This window comes from Herpailurus yagouaroundi, unplaced genomic scaffold (genome assembly GCF_014898765.1).
Source record: "Herpailurus yagouaroundi ecotype Mexico unplaced genomic scaffold, PumYag 208, whole genome shotgun sequence".
NCBI classification, from domain to species: domain Eukaryota; kingdom Metazoa; phylum Chordata; class Mammalia; order Carnivora; family Felidae; genus Herpailurus; species Herpailurus yagouaroundi.
In genome coordinates, this window is record NW_024412439.1 from 6,092,496 (window position 1) to 6,110,565 (window position 18,070).

The window sequence follows — 18,070 nt, forward strand, 5'->3', positions numbered from 1 at the left end:
GTGATATGCTATAGAGAACCCTTACAAAGTAGATAGGGACCCTATTTCACATAAGGGAAGTTGAGAACTTGTCCAACCTTAGTGGCAGTGACAGATGGCTGTTGGCAGTACCAAGTCCAGGCACCTGGTGTTGGTACTAAGCCCAGCCCAGCTTCTTCTCCGTCAGCCTTCTATATACAGTCAAACCTTGGTTTGCGAGCACAATTTGTTCTGGAAACATGCTTGTCATCCAAAGCACTTGTAATATCAAAGCGAATTTCCCCACAAGAAATGATGGAAACTCAGACGATTTGTCCCACAACCCAAAAATATTCATGTAAAAATGGTTACAATACTGTAATATAATACAAAATAATAAAGAGAATATAAAATATAAAGGAAAATAAACAAATTCACCTGCACTTACTTTCAAAACCTTCCTGGCTGGTGTGAGGGAGACGAGAGAGAAGGGGGTTACTGCGTAGGACGACTTTCACTATCACTAACGGAAGTTGACTACAGTACGGTATTAATGAACTCTTGTCTTACACTGTATTTAGTGTAACTGGCCATAAAGCAGCAGAGGAAAGGGTCTCTATCTGCAGGCAGCCCGACCTAGAATGGAGCACAGCATTCCTAGGCTCACTCTTGGATGGAAAAGCAAAGGACTGTCCATAGGTGCCTCAAAGTGACAAAAAAATACATTAATGCCAGTTGTGGGCACCTTCCAACATTCTGGAAAATCACTTTCTGCCAAACACTGTGAACTGAGACAAAGCATCCGAGCACGGGAGATGAACACCCACAATCCCGCAGAGAGAGAGAGAGAGAGAGAGAGACAGAGAGAGACAGAGAGAGACAGAGACAGGGAGAGAGAGAGAGAGAGAGGGAGAGAGAGAACCATTGGCTCAGTTGTGATCATGTGACGTTCAGGGTCACATACTACTCGTATTGCAAGACATGGCTCGTTTATCAAGTTAAAATTTATTAGCCATGTTTGCTCGTCTTGTGGAACACTCGCACAGCAAGTTACTTGCAATCCAAGGTTTTACTGTACATGCACTACCTTTCTACAAGTAGCATCTAGAAACTCTGCCCATCCTGGTAGGGGGGGCACCAATGCACTCAATGTCGGCACCTAAGACTGCCCGAAGTTGAATAATGAGAAATAACGCCCATTTAGGCAACCTGTTTCTCTACAGAGAACAAAACCTGTAGTTACCTGCTTTACTGCATCTTCGTACGACGGAGGCTGTGTTATCTCTGGAACTGCTGATGTTGGCTTGGAAAAAGGAGGGGAAGGAATTGAAAACTTTGGCCCTGTCTTGTCAGAGGAGTGCAGACCAGCCATCTGTGGGAGTAAGATGCAGAAAAAGATAAGTCAACTCAAGGGTCAGAGATGGGACTGCTTCGCGCTTTCAACAATAGCCAAATTAAGGAAAGAGCCTAAATGTCCATCAACTGACGAACGGATAAAGAAGATGTGGTTTCTATATACAATGGAATATTACTCGGTGATGAGAAAGAATGAAATCCTGCCATTTGCAGCAACGTGGATGGAACTGGAGGGTATTAGGCTGAGTGAAATAAGTCAGTCAGAGGAAGATACTGTGTGTTTTCACTCATGTGTGGAACTTGAGAAACTTAACAGAAGACCATGGGGGAGGGGAAGGGGAAAAAAAAAGTTACAGAGAGGGAGGGAGGCAAACCATAAGAGACTCTTAAAGACAGAGAACAAACTGAGGGTTGATGGCAGGGGGAGGCAGGGGAGAGGGGAGAATGGGTGATGGGCATTGAGGAGGGCACTTGTTGGGATGAGCACTGGCTGTTGTATGTAAGCGATGAATCACGGGAATCTATCTCCCAAATCAAAAGCACACTGTCTACACTGTCTGTTAGCCAACTTGACAATACATTCTATTAAGATAACAATAATATGAAAAAAATACAGCTTTTAAACTTCTGAAAAAAAGAAGAAATGGGACTGCTTCTGTTTTATAAACTCCAAGCTAAATTTTGGGAAACAATTTATTTGAGAGAAAAAAAAGAGCCAAGGCTTAGAAAACAACCCCAGTGTATTAATAGTACATATGACTGTGGACCTATTGCTGGAGACATGATACGATGGGAACCTTGCAGATTCTTCTTTTCCGTTTTTTTAAAATGTTTATCCATTTTTGAGAGACAGAAAGACAGAGTGTAAGTGGGGAAGGGGCAGAGAGAGAAGGAGACACAGAATCCGAAGCAGGCTCCGGGCTCTGAGCTGTCAGAACAGAGCCCGATGTGGGGCTCGAACCCACAAACTGTGAGATCATGACCTGAGCCTTGATCTTAGTCAGAGGCTTAAATGAGTCACCCAGGAGCCCAACAGATTCTTTTCCCCCTCTAGAGTGAACCACCTTTGCTTAGGAGCAAAGGAAATAAAGTAAGAGTCCAGTCCAACAGGAAGAAGTCACCCAGGAATTCCCAGAGTACTTTACCCCCTCAGGACATTTCATTCCTAACTGGTACATTTGCAGAGAGGTGGAGACATCGTTGGGGTAGCTCTTCAGGGACCAGCCTTGTGTACTGTGAGCTCCATGTTCTATGGAGTGCCTGGGCCATTTCAGGGTCTCTGTCTCCAAAGGACGCCCTGTCCATACTTGTAGCAGGTAGCACTTCTGTATGGTGGCCATCTCGTTGGCCTCCTTATTACCTCTTCCTTAGTCCTTGGGACTTCCCATATCCTGGCTCTCTCACATCCCTGATTTCCACCTGCTGGTATGTACCACCTCTGCCTTTTTCCACCGAGACACTGCACTGTGATTCGAATTCTCTGCACCTTTCTAGACCTTTCCACAGATCCACATACCTTCCTCTTTCTCAAGCACTTTTTCCCGCATGCCTCTATTCCAATCTTCAACTCCATGGAAACTGATTTGTCTGCCATGCGTGTTGTTTCACAAACATACCGTGCTCATTTTAGTCCTCATGATTTCTAGAATGACCCCAGGAAATGGCTCCCTGGAACACCCTAATTTATATGTGTACATCCATTTCACTCTCTTCCAAGTGGATTTGTTTTTATCGAAATGTCATTTATGTCTGCCTTTTGTGAAATTTTTATTTTATTATAATTTGTTTTTAATTTTTAAATGTTTATTTTTGAGAGGAGGGGGGAGGGGCAGAGAGAGGGAGACACGAAATCGGAAGCAGGCTCCAGGCTCTGAGGTGTCAGCAGAGCCTGACACGGGGCTCCAACTCACTGATGGTGAGATCATGACCTGAGCCGAAGTCAGACATTTAACCAACTGAGCCACCCAGGAGCTCCTCTATTATTTTTTTTTTTAATGTTTTATTTAGTTTTGAGAGAGGGGAAAGCATGTGGCAGGGAGGGGCAGAGAGAGAGGGGGACAGAGGATCTGAAGCAGGCTCCATGCTGACAGCAGAGAGCCCAATATGGGGCTTGAGCTGACAAACTGTGAGATCATGACCTGAGCCGAAGTTGGAGGCTTAACCAATGGAGTCAACCAGGAACCCCCACCCCAATTTTTTTTTAGATATTTAAATTTTTTTTTAATTGAGAGAGAGAGAGAGAGAGAGAGAGAGAGAGAGAGAGAGAGAGAGAAAATGCACAAGTAGGGAGAAGGGAAAAGAGAGAGAGAGAATCCCAGGCCCCATGCCCAGTGTGGAGCCGGACCTTACAGAGCCTGGGTTCTATCTCACAGTCCTGAGACCATGACCTGAGCGGAAATGAAGAGTTAGATGCTTAACTCACTGAGCCACCCCATTTATTTCTGCCTTTGAGCCTCATCATTTGGAGGACGAGGCCACAGAAGAGAGAAGAGGCAAAGTTTAGACCTTTGTCCAGGTGCCTACCTTTTGCTGGACACCTGGGCTTTTGGGACAAGGATTGCCCCCAGCGCCATGATTGCTGTCTGCTTGGGTTCCAGAGAAAGGGGGGTGGAGGCTGGAAGGCTGGGGAGAGAAGCTTGGAGGATGGCCCTCATGTGCCCCTGAGTTCTGAAAGGAAGAAGCAATGCGTTCATTGGTCACCAGCAGCATACTGGACAACATTTGCTGAGACTCCTGGTCCCTGCCCTGCTGTTTTAGCTTTTCAAACCTCCCTTAATCCCACGATCGATGTCTCAAATCTGGCTTTGTGCACATCACCTCCTGCTCAAAAACTTTCCATGCCTCCCCTGCATCCACCGTGTAGGGTCTCCACCCGAAACCAAGTCAGGTACTATTTCTTTCAAAAGCCTGTATTCCAGTAACTGCCACGGACTTCCCTCTGTGTGCCCTGTGCATGGTACCTCCCTACCTTTTCCTACATGGAATGTTCTTTTCCCAACTTTCCTTTTTAGTTTAAAAATTTTTTTAAAGGTATTCATTCTCAAAAATGATTTTTTGAGAAAGAGAGAGACAGAGCGTGAGTGGCAGAGAAAGAGAGAGACACAGAATCCACAGCAAGCTTCAGGCTATGAGCTGTCAGCACAGAGCGCAATGCAGGGCTCGAACCCACGGACTGTGAGATCGTGACCTGAGCCAAAGTTGGACGCTTAACCGACTGAGCCACCCAGGCGCCCCCAACTTTCCTTTTTTAAGTCTACACTTCTCATTGAGTCCAACCCCTTTGCAAAAACTTTCCTGGACCTTTCTAGCCCTTCGTGACCAACCCGCGCCCCCCTGCCTTCCCCAGTGCTTTGTGCAGCATTTAACTGCCATTAGCCCAGATCAGACATGTTATTCTATATTGTTCTTTATCTTTTTATCATGTAATATCGTGTAACTGTTCATATCCTCAAAGAGTGCTTTGTAAACCGTGGCAAAGAAAGGAAAAGGAATTAGAGCGCATGAGGTCATGGTGAAAATTAACGAGATTACTCAGACGCATGCTTGTTAACACTGGTCACCAGTGTGCGTCTTCTTCCTATTTCCTTTCTCACCGATTTCAGAACTTTTGATGATGTAAGTTTCTTTCTCAGGTAGACTTCAGTAGACTTTCCCAATAATTCGTTAGCTTCACGGACAAGGAAAGTCTCTGATGATCACCTTGGTCTAGTCTTTGAACTATTTCCTCCCGTAAGCTGTGTCTACAACTGCGTCTCATTCCGCTTTGGCCACACGGGCCTTCCTTCCGATTCTTGAACATTCCGCGCATTCCCCCACCTCACGGCCCTTAGGCTTGCTGTTTTTCCTTTGCCTGTAACACCTTTACCCCAAATATTCACAAGGCTTTCTCCCTTACCTCCTTCAAAGATTTGCTCAAATGGTCCTAGACCTTTGACTTAAAGTTGCAAATCTGCAAATGTCCCACCATCCCAGCCTCCTTTTTCTCCACCTGATGCATCCTCTTCTACTATGTTGTATAGTTTACCTGTTTATTTTATTTACTGTCTGTCTTCCCACGAGAGCAGGGATTTTTGTTTGGCTAGTTCAGACCAGCGACAGACCAGAACAGGGGCTGCAACATGCTAGGTGGTCAGTAACTATTTGCCCTATGCAAGCCAATGCATGCAACGAATAGTAAGGTCTGGTAGCTCCCCCCCTTTGGCTCTCTCGATGAATTGATTTGGCCCTTGCTAAGGCTCTGTGCCGACGAATCCTGACAACGGGGGTTGTGGCAATCTGGCCCACCACCTGCGTTTGTGAATAAAGTTTTATTGGAACACAGCCACATGCACTCACTTGCAGATGTCTGCGTTCACGCCACAAGGGTCCCGTTGAGACCAACATGGCCCAGAGAAGCCAAAACACTCGTTACCTAGCCCTCCGGAAGGCAATTTTGCCAACCTCCATTTCAGAGAAGGGAGTCCAGCCCACCCTGAGGGCTTGGGGACGGTGGCAGAGTCCAGAAGTTGCTTTTGGTCAACCCTTCCCACCGAAACTTGCAAAGTCAGCTTTTTAGCCTTGCCAAGCCACACCCCACTTCCAGAAAGCTGGGTGCACCGGGCCCAGGCGTTCTTACCTGTGCCGCGCATGGCTGGCTGCCCACAGGTGAGGAGACCCTGTGACCCTCTCCTTGCGTGCCCCCCGACGAAGAGGGAAGGAAGTAATGGCTGTTGGGGGACGGGGGCAAGCTGATGTGCTGGGGGCTTTGGACGGCCCCCAGCGGGGAGTGCTGAGGGGAGCACTGGGGGCTGAGAAACGTGGAGGGGAGGGCGTCGGGGCGGCCCGGGGCCTCGGAGGCGCAGGGAGCAGGGCCCGGTCTCTTCCCAGGTCTCGGCTGGGGCGCAAATGGACAGCTGGGGACGGCGTCCTCCTGCTTGACCGGCACGGCCAGGAAGGGGGGCGGCCTCTCGGGCCCGAGGCCCCTCTTCTGCTTCTGCAGCTGCATTCGCAACTGCTCTACGTGCCGCTGTTCCTGCTGTAGCTTCCAGGTGAGCTCGTTGATCACCTTCTGCTTCTCCACCAGCATCTTGTCCTTCTCCGAGTCCGGCGCGTCCAGCTCGGGGGCCGGGGGGCCCGCGCCCAGGCCGCCCAGCGGGCTCTCCTCGGCGCACGCGGGGGCCGGGGACGGGTGCAGGCAGAGGGACGGGGACGCGTCGTTGAAGGTGTCCGGCAGGGACCCCGCGGCCGACAGGTCGGAGGAGGCGGGCGAGATTGGGGGGCTTGAGCTGGTGCTGCCGAAGTGGTACAAGCCGTTGGGTAAGGCGCTGGCGGGCGGGGAGGGCTGGTAGCCGGGCAGCGCGCTGCTGGGCGTCACGGGGAAGGTGACCGTCGTGATGTCACCGAAGCTGGGCACAGGGGTCCCCGAACAGTCCTGGAAGGGCCGCAGCCGGTCCATGAGCGCCGTCTTGGTCCCAGACACCGGCAGGCCCCGGAGGCGAAGCTGCTGTCTCAACTCGGACACCTGCAGGGAGACCAGGGCGTGGTGAGTGAGCTGTTGAGGGACAGTGACTTATTTATTTTTAATTTCTTATTACATTAGGTTTTGTTTTGAAAAAAATTTTTAACGTTTTATTTATTTGCAAGAGAGACAGAGACAGAATGCGAGCGGGGGAGGCGGAGAGAGAGGAGACACAGAATCCGAAGCAGGCTGCAGGCTCTGAGCCATCAGCACAGAGGCCAATGCAGGGCTGGAACTCACGAACTGTGAGATCGTGAGCTGAGCCGAAGTCGGAGGCTTAACCTTCGGAGCCACCCAGGCGCCCCTTATTACATTAGCTTTATTTAAAAAAAAAAAAAAATTTTTTTTTCAATGTTTATTTATTTTTGGGACAGAGAGAGACAGAGCATGAACGGGGGAGGGGCAGAGAGAGAGGGAGACACAGAATCGGAAACAGGCTCCAGGCTCCGAGCCATCAGCCCAGAGCCCGACACGGGGTTCGAACTCATGGACCGCGAGATCGTGACCTGGCTGAAGTCGGACGCTTAACCGACTGCGCCACCCAGGCGCCCCATTAGCTTTAAATTAGCATCCCAGAATGCTCGAAATGCAGAGCTCACGTGAACCATAGGGGTCACCTACTCTATTAGCCTCCAAGCCCCAGCCTGGTCCTTGTCCCCATTTTGTAGATGAGAAAACTGATCTCTGCCTGGGTTTGGCCATCAGCTGGCAACCCATCATCCCAAAGCAGGTGGAGACTCCTGGTCTTCTGCTCCTAGGTGAGTGCACTCTCTCTACCAGGCTCTCTCTGTCCCTAGTGCTCCAACCCGAGCACGTGCCCGAACCACTGGTCCTCAGACTACAGCACAGACACCCCGGCCCCGGCCTTGAGTTTCTGCTTCAGTGGCCCTGGGGTGGGGGTGAATTTTTTTAATTAATTACTTTTTACTTTTATATTTTTAAGTTATTTATTTTGAGGTGGGGGAGGGGCAGAGAGAGAAGGAAAGAGAGACAGAATCCCAAGCAGGCTCCCAACTGCCAGCACTGAGTCCAGTGGGGGCTCAAACTCACCAGCTGTGAGATCATGAGTCAAGTCAAGAGTCTGATGCTTAACCAACTAACCCACCCTCAGGCGCCCCTGCATTTTTTTTTTTTTTAAGTAGGCTCCACTCCCAGTGAGGGACCCATTTCGGGGCTGGGACTCATGACCCTGAGATCAAGACCTGAGCTGAGATCAAGAGTCAGAAGCCTAACTGGCTGAGCCACACGGGTGCCCCAAGAATGTGCATTTAAAAAAATTTTTTCTTAACATTTATTTATTATTGAGAGACAGAGCGTGAACAGGGGAGGGGCGGAGAGAGAGAGGGAGACACAGAATCCGAAGCAGGCTCAGGCTCCGAGCTGTCAGCACAGAGCCAGACGCGGGGCTCGAACTCACAAACTGCAAGATCATGACCTGAGCTGAAGTTGGACACTTAACCAGCTGAGCCACCCAGGCACCCCGAGAATGTGCATTTTTAACGGGTTCCCAGGGGATGCTGATATCACTGGTCCCTGGACCAGTTTTTGAGATCCATGGTTCTACATGAACACTTTTGTCCTAATTTTAGTAACTGGCTGGATATACTGAGACAGAGAGTATGTACGGAGAAAAGAACATAGATTCAAATCCTGACCTTGCCTCTTACCAGCTCAGTGATCACTCCGTGCCTTGGTTCCCTTTCTATAAAATGGAGAGAATCATACCTTATGTGGTTTTGTGAGGCTTAAAATGGCTGTACATTTGTAAAGTGCTTGGAAAAGTGTCTTGCAAATGGTAACTGTGGTGTAAGCGTTTGCTGTTATTATTATGTGGATTCACATCTAATTATTTCGTCCTTGCATTTTTTATAATGTTCACAAATTATAAACTACAGATACCTAAAAATACAGGAACTAAATTAATGACGGTGCCTACAAATGATGGAATGTCTAAATCCCCTAAGACTGATGCTATATGTATTTGCTGACATACAATAATGAATAACTGTTTATGGTATATTATTAAGTGAAAAATAGTATGAATTGCTGGATGAGAGAGAGACAGACAGACAGACAGACAGAGTGTGAGTGGGCTAGGGGCAGAAAGAGAGGGAGACACAGAATCCGAAGCAGGCTCCAGGCTCTGAGCTGTCAGCACAGAGCCCGACGCAGGGCTTGAACCCACAAACGGTGTGATCATGACCTGAGCTGAAGTTGGACGCTTAACCAACTGAGCCACCGAGGTGCCTTTATGTGTGTGTGCGTGTGTGTGTGTTTAAACTATGCTTGCAGATGAAAATATATGGCTAACGATAGCCCAAAATGTTAACAGTGGTTCTCCTTATCTCTAGCCCCTAAATATTTCACATAAGATATTACTTTTGTAATTAAAACAGAAAACATTAAATATCTAAATGTTAATGCCCTAAAACAGCTAGAAGACTATATAGGGAAGGGAAATACTCTTCTGATATTTTGTAGGGAAAGATCTTTTGAGCCTGAAAGCCAAGAAAGTGAACATAAAAATACTGACAGCAAAAATCAAAAACTCCAGGGCGCCTGGGTGGCTCGGTCAGTTGAGCGCCCCACTCTTGATTTCAGCTCAGGTCATGAACCCAGGGTTGTGGGATCGAGCTCCGTGTTGGGCTCTGTGTTGAGTGTGGAGCCTGCTTAAGATTCTTTCCTTTCTCTCTCTCTCTCTCTCTCTCTGCCCCTCTCCTCTGCTCATGCTTTCAAATTAAAACAAACAAACAAACAAACAAAAACTCCTATCAGTCAAAAACACCAAAAAGAAAATGCAAACGCAGATAGCAATCTCAGACAAAAAAAATTGCAGGGCAAATAATAAAATGTCAGTAAAGCTCAATGCACCAAATGTGCTTAATAACGCCCCCCAAATAAACCAACACCCCAAAATGGGTCATGGACATACTCCAATGCTTCACAAACAAAAGATACATTTAAAAAAAATTTAGGGGCGCCTGGGTGGCGCAGTCGGTTAAGCGTCCGACTTCAGCCAGGTCACGATCTCGCGGTCCGTGAGTTCGAGCCCCGCGTTGGGCTCTGGGCTGATGGCTCGGAGCCTGGAGCCTGTTTCCGATTCTGTGTCTCCCTCTCTCTCTGCCCCTCCCCCGTTCATGCTCTGTCTCTCTCTGTCCCAAAAATAAATAAACGTTGAAAAAAAAAATTAAAAAAAAAAATTTAATGTTTATTTATTTTTGACGGAGAAAGAGAGAGAGAAAGAAAGAGAGAGAAAACGTGAGTGGGGGAGGGGCAGAGAGAGAGGGAGACACAGAACCCGAAGCAGGCTCCAGGCTCCGAGCTGTCAGCACAGAGCCCGACGCGGGGCTCGAACTCATGAACCGCAAGATCATGACCTGAGCCGAAATCAGGGGTCTGATGCTTAACTGACTGAGCCACCCAGGCACCCCTCAAATAAAAATGTTTTTAAAGAAAGCTCTTAAAACACCTTGCTATTCCAAGTGTGGTCCTTGGACTAGCAGCACCAACAGCATCTGGGAACATGCTAGAAATGCAGAGGCTCAGATCCCCTCCCCATAACCTACTGAATCAGGACCTATATTTTATCCAGAGCCCCAGGTGACTCAGTGTGCACATTCATGTTTGGTAAATGCTGCCTTAGCGCACTGCTTCTGGAAGTAGATTGGTACACATATTCGGGATGGTTTAGTGTTGGTCTGGCTGTATTTCATGGACGTGAGACACGCAAAAAACTTCCATGCTGTTCTGCCATCTTGGCTCCTCCTCCAATTTTCTGGCACATTCAGTACAGACATCTCACAATATGAATTCTTTGGCAAGAACTTTAATATTGATATGTTGTGGGTTTTTTTTTTTTTAATGTTTATTCACCTTTGAGACAGAGAGGCACAGAGAGAGAGGGAGACACAGAATGTGAAGCAGGCTCCGGGCTCAGAGCTGCCTGCACAGAGCCCGAGGTGGGGCTCGAACTCACAGACCACGAGATCATGACCCGAGCTGAAGTGGGACGCTCAACTGACTGAGCCACTCAGCCGCCCCAAGAAATATTCATAAGTTTTGGTTCACGAATTCCACTCCCAGGTATTTAGCCTGGGGAGATAATCAGATAAATTTAATAAATGTATGTGCAAATTACATTTTTAATAGAAAAAAATTGGAAGCAAGTTAAGTGCCCAACAGAGGAATATTAACTAGGTGGTAGAATGATGTGCTGCTATTAAAAATAAAAATGAGGGGCGCCTGGGTGGCTCAAGTCGGTTGAGCGTCCGACTTCAGCTCAGGTCATGATCTCGCGGTTCGTGGGTTCGAGCCCCGCGTCGAGCTCTGTGCTGACAGCTCGGAGCCTGGAGCCTGCTTCGGATTCTGGGTCTCCCTCTCTCTCTGTTCCTCCCCCGCTTGCACTCTGTCTCTCTGCCTCTCGAAAGTAAATAAAGATTAAAAAAATTAAATCAAAATTAAAATGTTAGTTGAATATTGAAAGTTATGAAAAAGGCTCATGGTACGTTACACAAAAAACCATGCCAGAAATTCATGCTTTTACAGAATTACTTGACAACAGGAACTTTGCAAACAAAACATGTGCATCTGCATTTGAAGTCTATAAGGAAATATGATCTGCAATGCTGTGAATCAATGATCTTTTTGGGAGGGGAGAGAGAGGGCACAAGGGAGTGAGGGGGAAAGAGACAGGGAGGAGGAAGAGGGAGGGAGGAAGGGACAGGGAGAGAGACAGAAAAGCAGAGCTCACGGGAAGCAGGGCTTGAGCTCACCCAAAGTGGGGCTCGAACTCACGAACTATGAGATCATGACCTGAACCAAAGCCACCCAGGCGCCCCTCAATTATCTTCTAAAATGCTCTTTACTTTCCCATACATTGTCACGCTTCAATAGTAAATATATTACCACCTTACAATCATTTAAAAGTTATTATAAATTTTTTTTTTCAACGTTTATTTATTTTTGGGACAGAGAGAGACATAGCATGAACGGGGGAGGGGCAGAGAGAGAGGGAGACACAGAATCGGAAACAGGCTCCAGGCTCTGAGCCATCGGGCCAGAGCCCGACGCGGGGCTCGAACTCCCGGACCGCGAGATCGTGACCTGGCTGAAGTCGGACGCTTAACCGACTGCGCCACCCAGGCGCCCCTAAAAGTTATTTTAAAAGGATCGCCACAACTCACACTACCACAGGCAAAAAATATACCTTCTCCTCTTCCTCTCTCTGGTATGGTTTTATCATTTTCTTTTAGATTTGCTGGTTTGAAAAAGTGCGAAATGGCAACCCATTATTGTTTTAACTTTGAGTTCCTTAAAATTAATGAGTTCTACATTTATTTTTAGGCTCTGTTCTGGCACTGAATATTTTAAACTACATCATTAAATAATGCAGCTCATATTCTGAAATAACATGAATACTTGTTGGGTTCAGTTTACTTTATGTTTCAGAATATTAGGCTGGGTGGGCTTGGTTGGGACAAAGGTTTGTATACACCTCTTTCCTACATTCACAGGTCTTTTATTCCCCGGTAACTCTTTCAACCACGTCGTATGAAAAATTTCGAACATCCACAAAAGTTGACAAAATTTTAAATTATAATGAGCCGCATGTACCCATCAACCAGCTTCAACAATGATCAATTCATGTTCAGTGTGGGTTCAGTTAATCACCAAACCATTTCCACATTTCCTGAATTATGTTGAAGCAAATCATATAATTGAATCTGTAAATATTTTTATATCTTTCTCTAAAAAATAAGTACATTACAAAAAACACACAGATAAAAGACCATTATGAGAACTAAAACGCACGGACAATTATTTCTTAAAATCTTTCATATTTTCCCAGTTTTAAAATTTCCCATTTCTCTCTCTCTCCCTGTCTGTCTCCCATGCTCTCTGGCTCTCCAGTTTGTTAGAAACAAGATGCAAAAAAAAAAAAAAAATGCACATACTGTGATGTTACCATGTATAACTCTTTTTTGAAGGTATAACTATTTTGAGAGTGAGAGAGAGAGAGAGAGAGAGAGAGAGAGTGTGAGCACGGGAAGGGCAGAGGAAGAGAGAAAATCCCAAGCAGGCTCCACACCGTCAGCACAGAGCCCGAGCGGGGCTCGATCCCACGAACCATGAGATCATGACCTGAACCAAAACCAAGAGTCAGACGCTTAACTGACTGAGCCACACAGGCGCCCCCATGTATAACTTTTTAATGAGAAGTCAAATTCTTTTCTCAATGCTTTTCCCCTTTTATCCCTATTCTGCAAAATGTGAATATTTTGGGAGAACATCCACCTTCGTTACCTTATCTTTTGGATTGCCTGTTTTAAGGGTCACCTTTATTAGTTCCTCTTACTTCTTCCTTTTCCAAGATATGATTACATCACCTGCTTCCTTTATTCCTCTTCTCCTTCCTTCCCTCCCACTCTTTCCATTTGCTCTCCCTTTCAGTCAGTCCTGTATTTCGAACTGACCCACTATGCAAACAATTCCAAATTTTTTTTAATGTTTATTTATTTTGAGAGAGAGAGAGAGCAAGTGAGAGAGAGAGAGAGAGAGAGAGAGAGAGAGAGAGAGAGAGCATGAGCAGGGGAGGGGCAGAGAGAGAGGGATACACAGAATCCGAAGCAGCCTCCAGGCTCTGAGCTGTCAGCACAGAGCCCAACGCAGGGCTCGAACTCACGAACCAGGAGATCATGACCCGAGCTGAAGTCAGATGCTTAACTGACTGAGCCTTGCAGGTGCCCCCTGCTTGTGTTAATGTTTAGATTCCAAAATTTCTGTGCCTAGCCCGACAGCACAGTTGAGCTGAACCACGGCAGTGTGGTTCTAACTGTGTGGAAACTGGCTAGACATTTCCCCTCGCTTGTCCTGGTGGTACCCGTGACTCAGTTTCCCCAAACGGAATGCACTTGCCAACATCCCTTCAGATCAGATCCCCATTCTGCCCTCCCAATTTCTGCCCCCAGTGTCACACTCCCTGGTGGCACCTCTCCCCACACACCCAGTAGTCAAGTCCAATTAAGGTTTCTCTGTCTGTCCCTCCCCTCATCTCAAATGACAATAGCAAAACCTCTGAAATCGCTCAATTAAAAACAGAACCACCCTATGATCCAGTAATCGCACTACTGAGTATTTATGCAAAAAACACAAAAACACCAGTTCAAAGGGATATATGCGCCCCTATGTTTATAGCAGCATTATTCATAATAGACAAATTATGGAAGCAGCCCAAGTGTCCAACGATAGATGAATGGATAAAGAAGAGGTGGTGTGTATATATACCGTGGAATATTATTCAGCTGTAAAAAAGAATGAAACTGTGCCGTTTGCAATGACGTGGATGGAGCTAGAGAGTACTATGCTAAGTGAAGTAAGTCCATCAGAGAAAGACAAATACCATTTGATTTCACTCATGTGTGGCATTAGAAAGAAACAAAAACAAAGGCAAAAAAAGAGAGACAGAGAGAGAGATACAAACGAAGACACAGATTCTTAACTATAGAAAACACACTGATGGTTCCCAGCGGGGAGGAGGGGTGGGGGAAACGGGTGATGGGGATTTAGGAGCACGCCTGTCGTGATGAGCACTGGGTGATGTACAGAACTGCTGAGTCACTATATTGTACACCCGCAACTAATACTAACGCTGTGTGTTAACTATACTGGAATTTAAAATAAAATAACACTAAAAAGACAAAAACATCACTCACTTAGGTTCAACCCCCCGGTTTTATCATTTACAAGCTGGTTAACTTGCATAGCATTCAGCCTGTGGGCTCTGGAAGCACAAGGCAAAGCCGTCAAATGACCACATGGAATTGGGATGGCTTCCACAGGCGAGGGAGAAAATTCACGAAGATAAAAGATTTGCACATCCACCTATGTTCTGATGGAACGCGTGTATTTCTCCCACTATTCTCACCTGTGCTATCAGGTTCGGTATTAGGTTTATTAACAAGATCTTTCTCTTATACAGAAAACCACCGTATAGCACTCACGACACGTAAATATCAACACTAGGAGGAGGAGTGATGCATTATTCATTCAGCTTCTCTGAGGTCCTGATTTGTATGTTCACATTTAAAACGTATCTTGCACGGTGGAAAGTGGAAGCAAATGTATATAGGATGGTCGACTGATAGTTTACGCAAAAAAAAAAAAAATGGTAGCTTTTACGGTCATCATTTCCTCGTACCCGTGCTAATTACTATAACTCTAACCAGCCAATCGTTCTGAGCACGTGCACATGGAGGAAGCCATCTCTGGGGGACTCTGCCAGATGGCACATCACATCTGGACTGTGCTTTGTCTGGGGCCAAGCCAACTCCAGATCTACCTGACCCAAGCTCCCATCCTAAGGTAAACTATTTTTTTATTAAAACAATTTTTTTAAACGTTTATTCATTTTTGAGAGACAGAAAGAACGGAGTGTGAGCTGGGGAGGGGCAGAGAGAGAGGGAACCAGAATCCAGAGCAGACTCCAGGCTCTGAGCTGTCAGCACAGAGCCCGACGCGGGGCTCGAATTCACCGACCGCGAGATCATGACCTGAGCCGAAGTTGGACGCTCAACCGACGGAGCCACCCAGGCGCCCCTAAGGTAGACCACTTTTAAGAAAAATCATTTTTATTGTGGTTAAAGATGTACAGCATACATTTTTACCATTTAATCACCTTTAAGTATGAAGTTCAGTTGGGGTCGGTACACTCATGCTGTTGTGCAAATATCACCACTATCCATCTCCAGAACTTTTTCCTCATCGCAAACAGAACCTATGTATCTGTTAGACACCAACTCCGCATACTCCTCTCCCCAGCCCCTGGTAGTCGCCATTGGACTTTCTGTCGCTTTACCTCCATGGATTTATGATGTGGGGAGTGAAGGGTGGGTGACCCACTGCTCGGCGGGGCAGGGGGGCATTGTCACAAGCTTGGCATCCTCCTCCAGGTTTATGGACGCAAAATTAAAACAATCTCAGTGAAACCTAAGCATTTTTTATTCCAAGTGGAAGAGACAGAGGAGCGATTGCTATCAAGTGACTGGTGTTGGCCCTTGGCAGCCATAGAATTAATTTTCTTTCATTCGAAATAATCCCAACCCTACCTTTCCCCCAGAGCAGATAATGACCAAAGGCTGAGAATGGGGATGAGGGAGACAAACGGACTGAGAAAGACTGGTATGGTGAAGGCCCTGGGGACCTATAGGAATCTGATGTTTTGGGGAAAACTGATAAGGTCCTTGGGGGAGCGTAGAGAGTAACACAGGGGCAGAACCCAGGCGAACAGGTGTAACCACAGAAAATGGAGTGAGGCACTAGGGAGAGAAGGTGTGCTCACACGTTACAGGAATCGAAGGCATTTCAACCACCTTCTTTAGTTCTTGTGCTAACACCGGATGGCTGAATATATATGAATATGCCCGTTCTGAGCACTGCTCTGAAACGCGCCAGGTTCAACTCAAAGCCCAAGGTCATTTGATCCTCTGTGACCTCCGTGAGGTCTGTGATCCGGAGCAAATGGCTTTCTCTCTCACACACACGGCACTTAACGAGTCGCTGTGACATTTCAGGGCAGAGGTTCTCAGATTTGGGGATTTCACAGAACCGTACATTGTTTTCAATTATGCAGTGGACATAGGGTTACCAACATTTCACCTTGTCAGCTAAGACTAATATTCGTATTTAACAACACCCCTGCTTAATACAAAGAAACAAAACTCTACTAGAAACACCCACCTTCCATCCACTACTGTCACTGCTCCCTAACAGAAAGGATCTTCAGCATTGAAAACATCGGGAGGAAATAAATACTTGGAATAAAGATCAATCAGGTGTGTTGAACACACTTAGATTTATGAAAAGCCCTTTACATGATTCTTACTTTTTTCATTTCACCAGAGGCTGTAAAAGTTGTAAAAGGCTGTAAAAGTCATGGAATTGACCACTGGCTTAGAGCATTCTGGAAGCGCACGTCAATCTTACAGTTCCTCTCCGTGAGAAGCTCTAAGAGCATTCTGGAAGGTCACATCAGTCTTACAGCTATTCTCTGTGCTAAGCTCTATCATGTACATAGGATTCCACTGGGTTCTCACAATAACTCATTTGTGCAAATAAGCAATCTAAAATGTAGAGAAATTAGGAAAGTAGCCCGAGGTTGCACAGGTCATTGTCTCACGCTTCATGAGTTGAGCCCTGCGTCGGGCTCTGTCCTGACAGCGTGGAGCCTGCTTGGGATTCTCTCTCTCCCTCTCTCTCTCTGCCCCTCTTCCACTCATACTCTCTGTCTCTCTTTCAAAATAAATAAATACATTTTAAAAATAAAATAAAATTCTGTCACTTACTTAAGTCTCCCCCATACATTCTCCCTTTCACTAGTTTACTCAAGAAATCAGTTGGTAAAAATGGTGTTAAAAATCTACTGATGTATTTGTTGGGGTGCCTGGCTGGCTCAGTCGGTGAAACATGAGGCTCTTGAGCTCAGGGTTGTGAGTTTGAACCCCACGCTTGGTGCAGAGATTAATAATAAAAGCTTAAAAAAATCTGTTGTATTTGTTGAGAGAGAGAGAAAGAAAAAGAGAGAAAAAGAAAGAAAGAGAGAAAGAGAGAGAAAGAAAAGAAAAGAAAAGAAAAGAAAAAAGAAAAGAAAAGAAAAAAATCACACCAAATCCTCTACCTTCAGATCATCTAGGTTTGATGGGAGGGGGCCTGGTTTGAGAGAAGAGACACCAGTTTGTCCAGAAAAGCTGTTTTTGACAGGAGACAAAGGGGTATTGCTCAGTGGTGCTGAAGTGGAGTTTGGATTTCTGACCATCTGTTCGTTTGGTTCCCTGAAAAGCAAACAACAAAAAAGGGCCCTTAAAACATGGCCAGATACACATATGGGGGTGTGATACTGTGATGTACAATAAGAAATTACATATTTGGCCCTCTACCCTCTTTCTGGCACAGAGCTCCTAAAATCCTTAGAATTTCTAAGTGAGAGGAGCCCCAAAGGTGCCACTTGTTATGTTAAGGAGGCGACTTGGTGAAAGCCCCTGGGTCACCGAAGGGTGGGGGCCGATTGCCTGAGAACCGACCCTATGATTTGTGGTTGGAGTTTTAGTCCCACCCCCTGAACTCTGAGGAGACAAGATGGGGGCTCAAGGTCAAGCCATTCACCAATGGCCAATGATTTAATCAGTCATGCCTGTAATGAAGACTCTATAAAACCTAAAAGAATGGCGTTCAGAGAGCATCCACGTTGGCGAACACGTGGAGAAC

General features: G+C 46.4%; 1 protein-coding gene across 5 annotated transcripts in view; it reads right to left on the reverse strand.

The window, feature by feature from the left end:
• Nucleotides 1-18,070, reverse strand: part of MYOCD (myocardin) — a 108,103-nt gene that overhangs the window by 5,935 nt on the left and 84,098 nt on the right. For all 5 annotated transcript variants that reach the window (XM_040453171.1, XM_040453170.1, XM_040453169.1 and 2 more), the window contains 4 exons: nucleotides 17,484-17,637; nucleotides 5,930-6,814; nucleotides 3,838-3,981; nucleotides 1,202-1,330 (listed from right to left, as the gene is read on the reverse strand). In XM_040453171.1, the coding sequence (XP_040309105.1) occupies nucleotides 1,202-1,330; nucleotides 3,838-3,981; nucleotides 5,930-6,814; nucleotides 17,484-17,637 (1,312 nt within the window). The remainder of the gene's footprint in view (nucleotides 1-1,201; nucleotides 1,331-3,837; nucleotides 3,982-5,929; nucleotides 6,815-17,483; nucleotides 17,638-18,070) is intronic.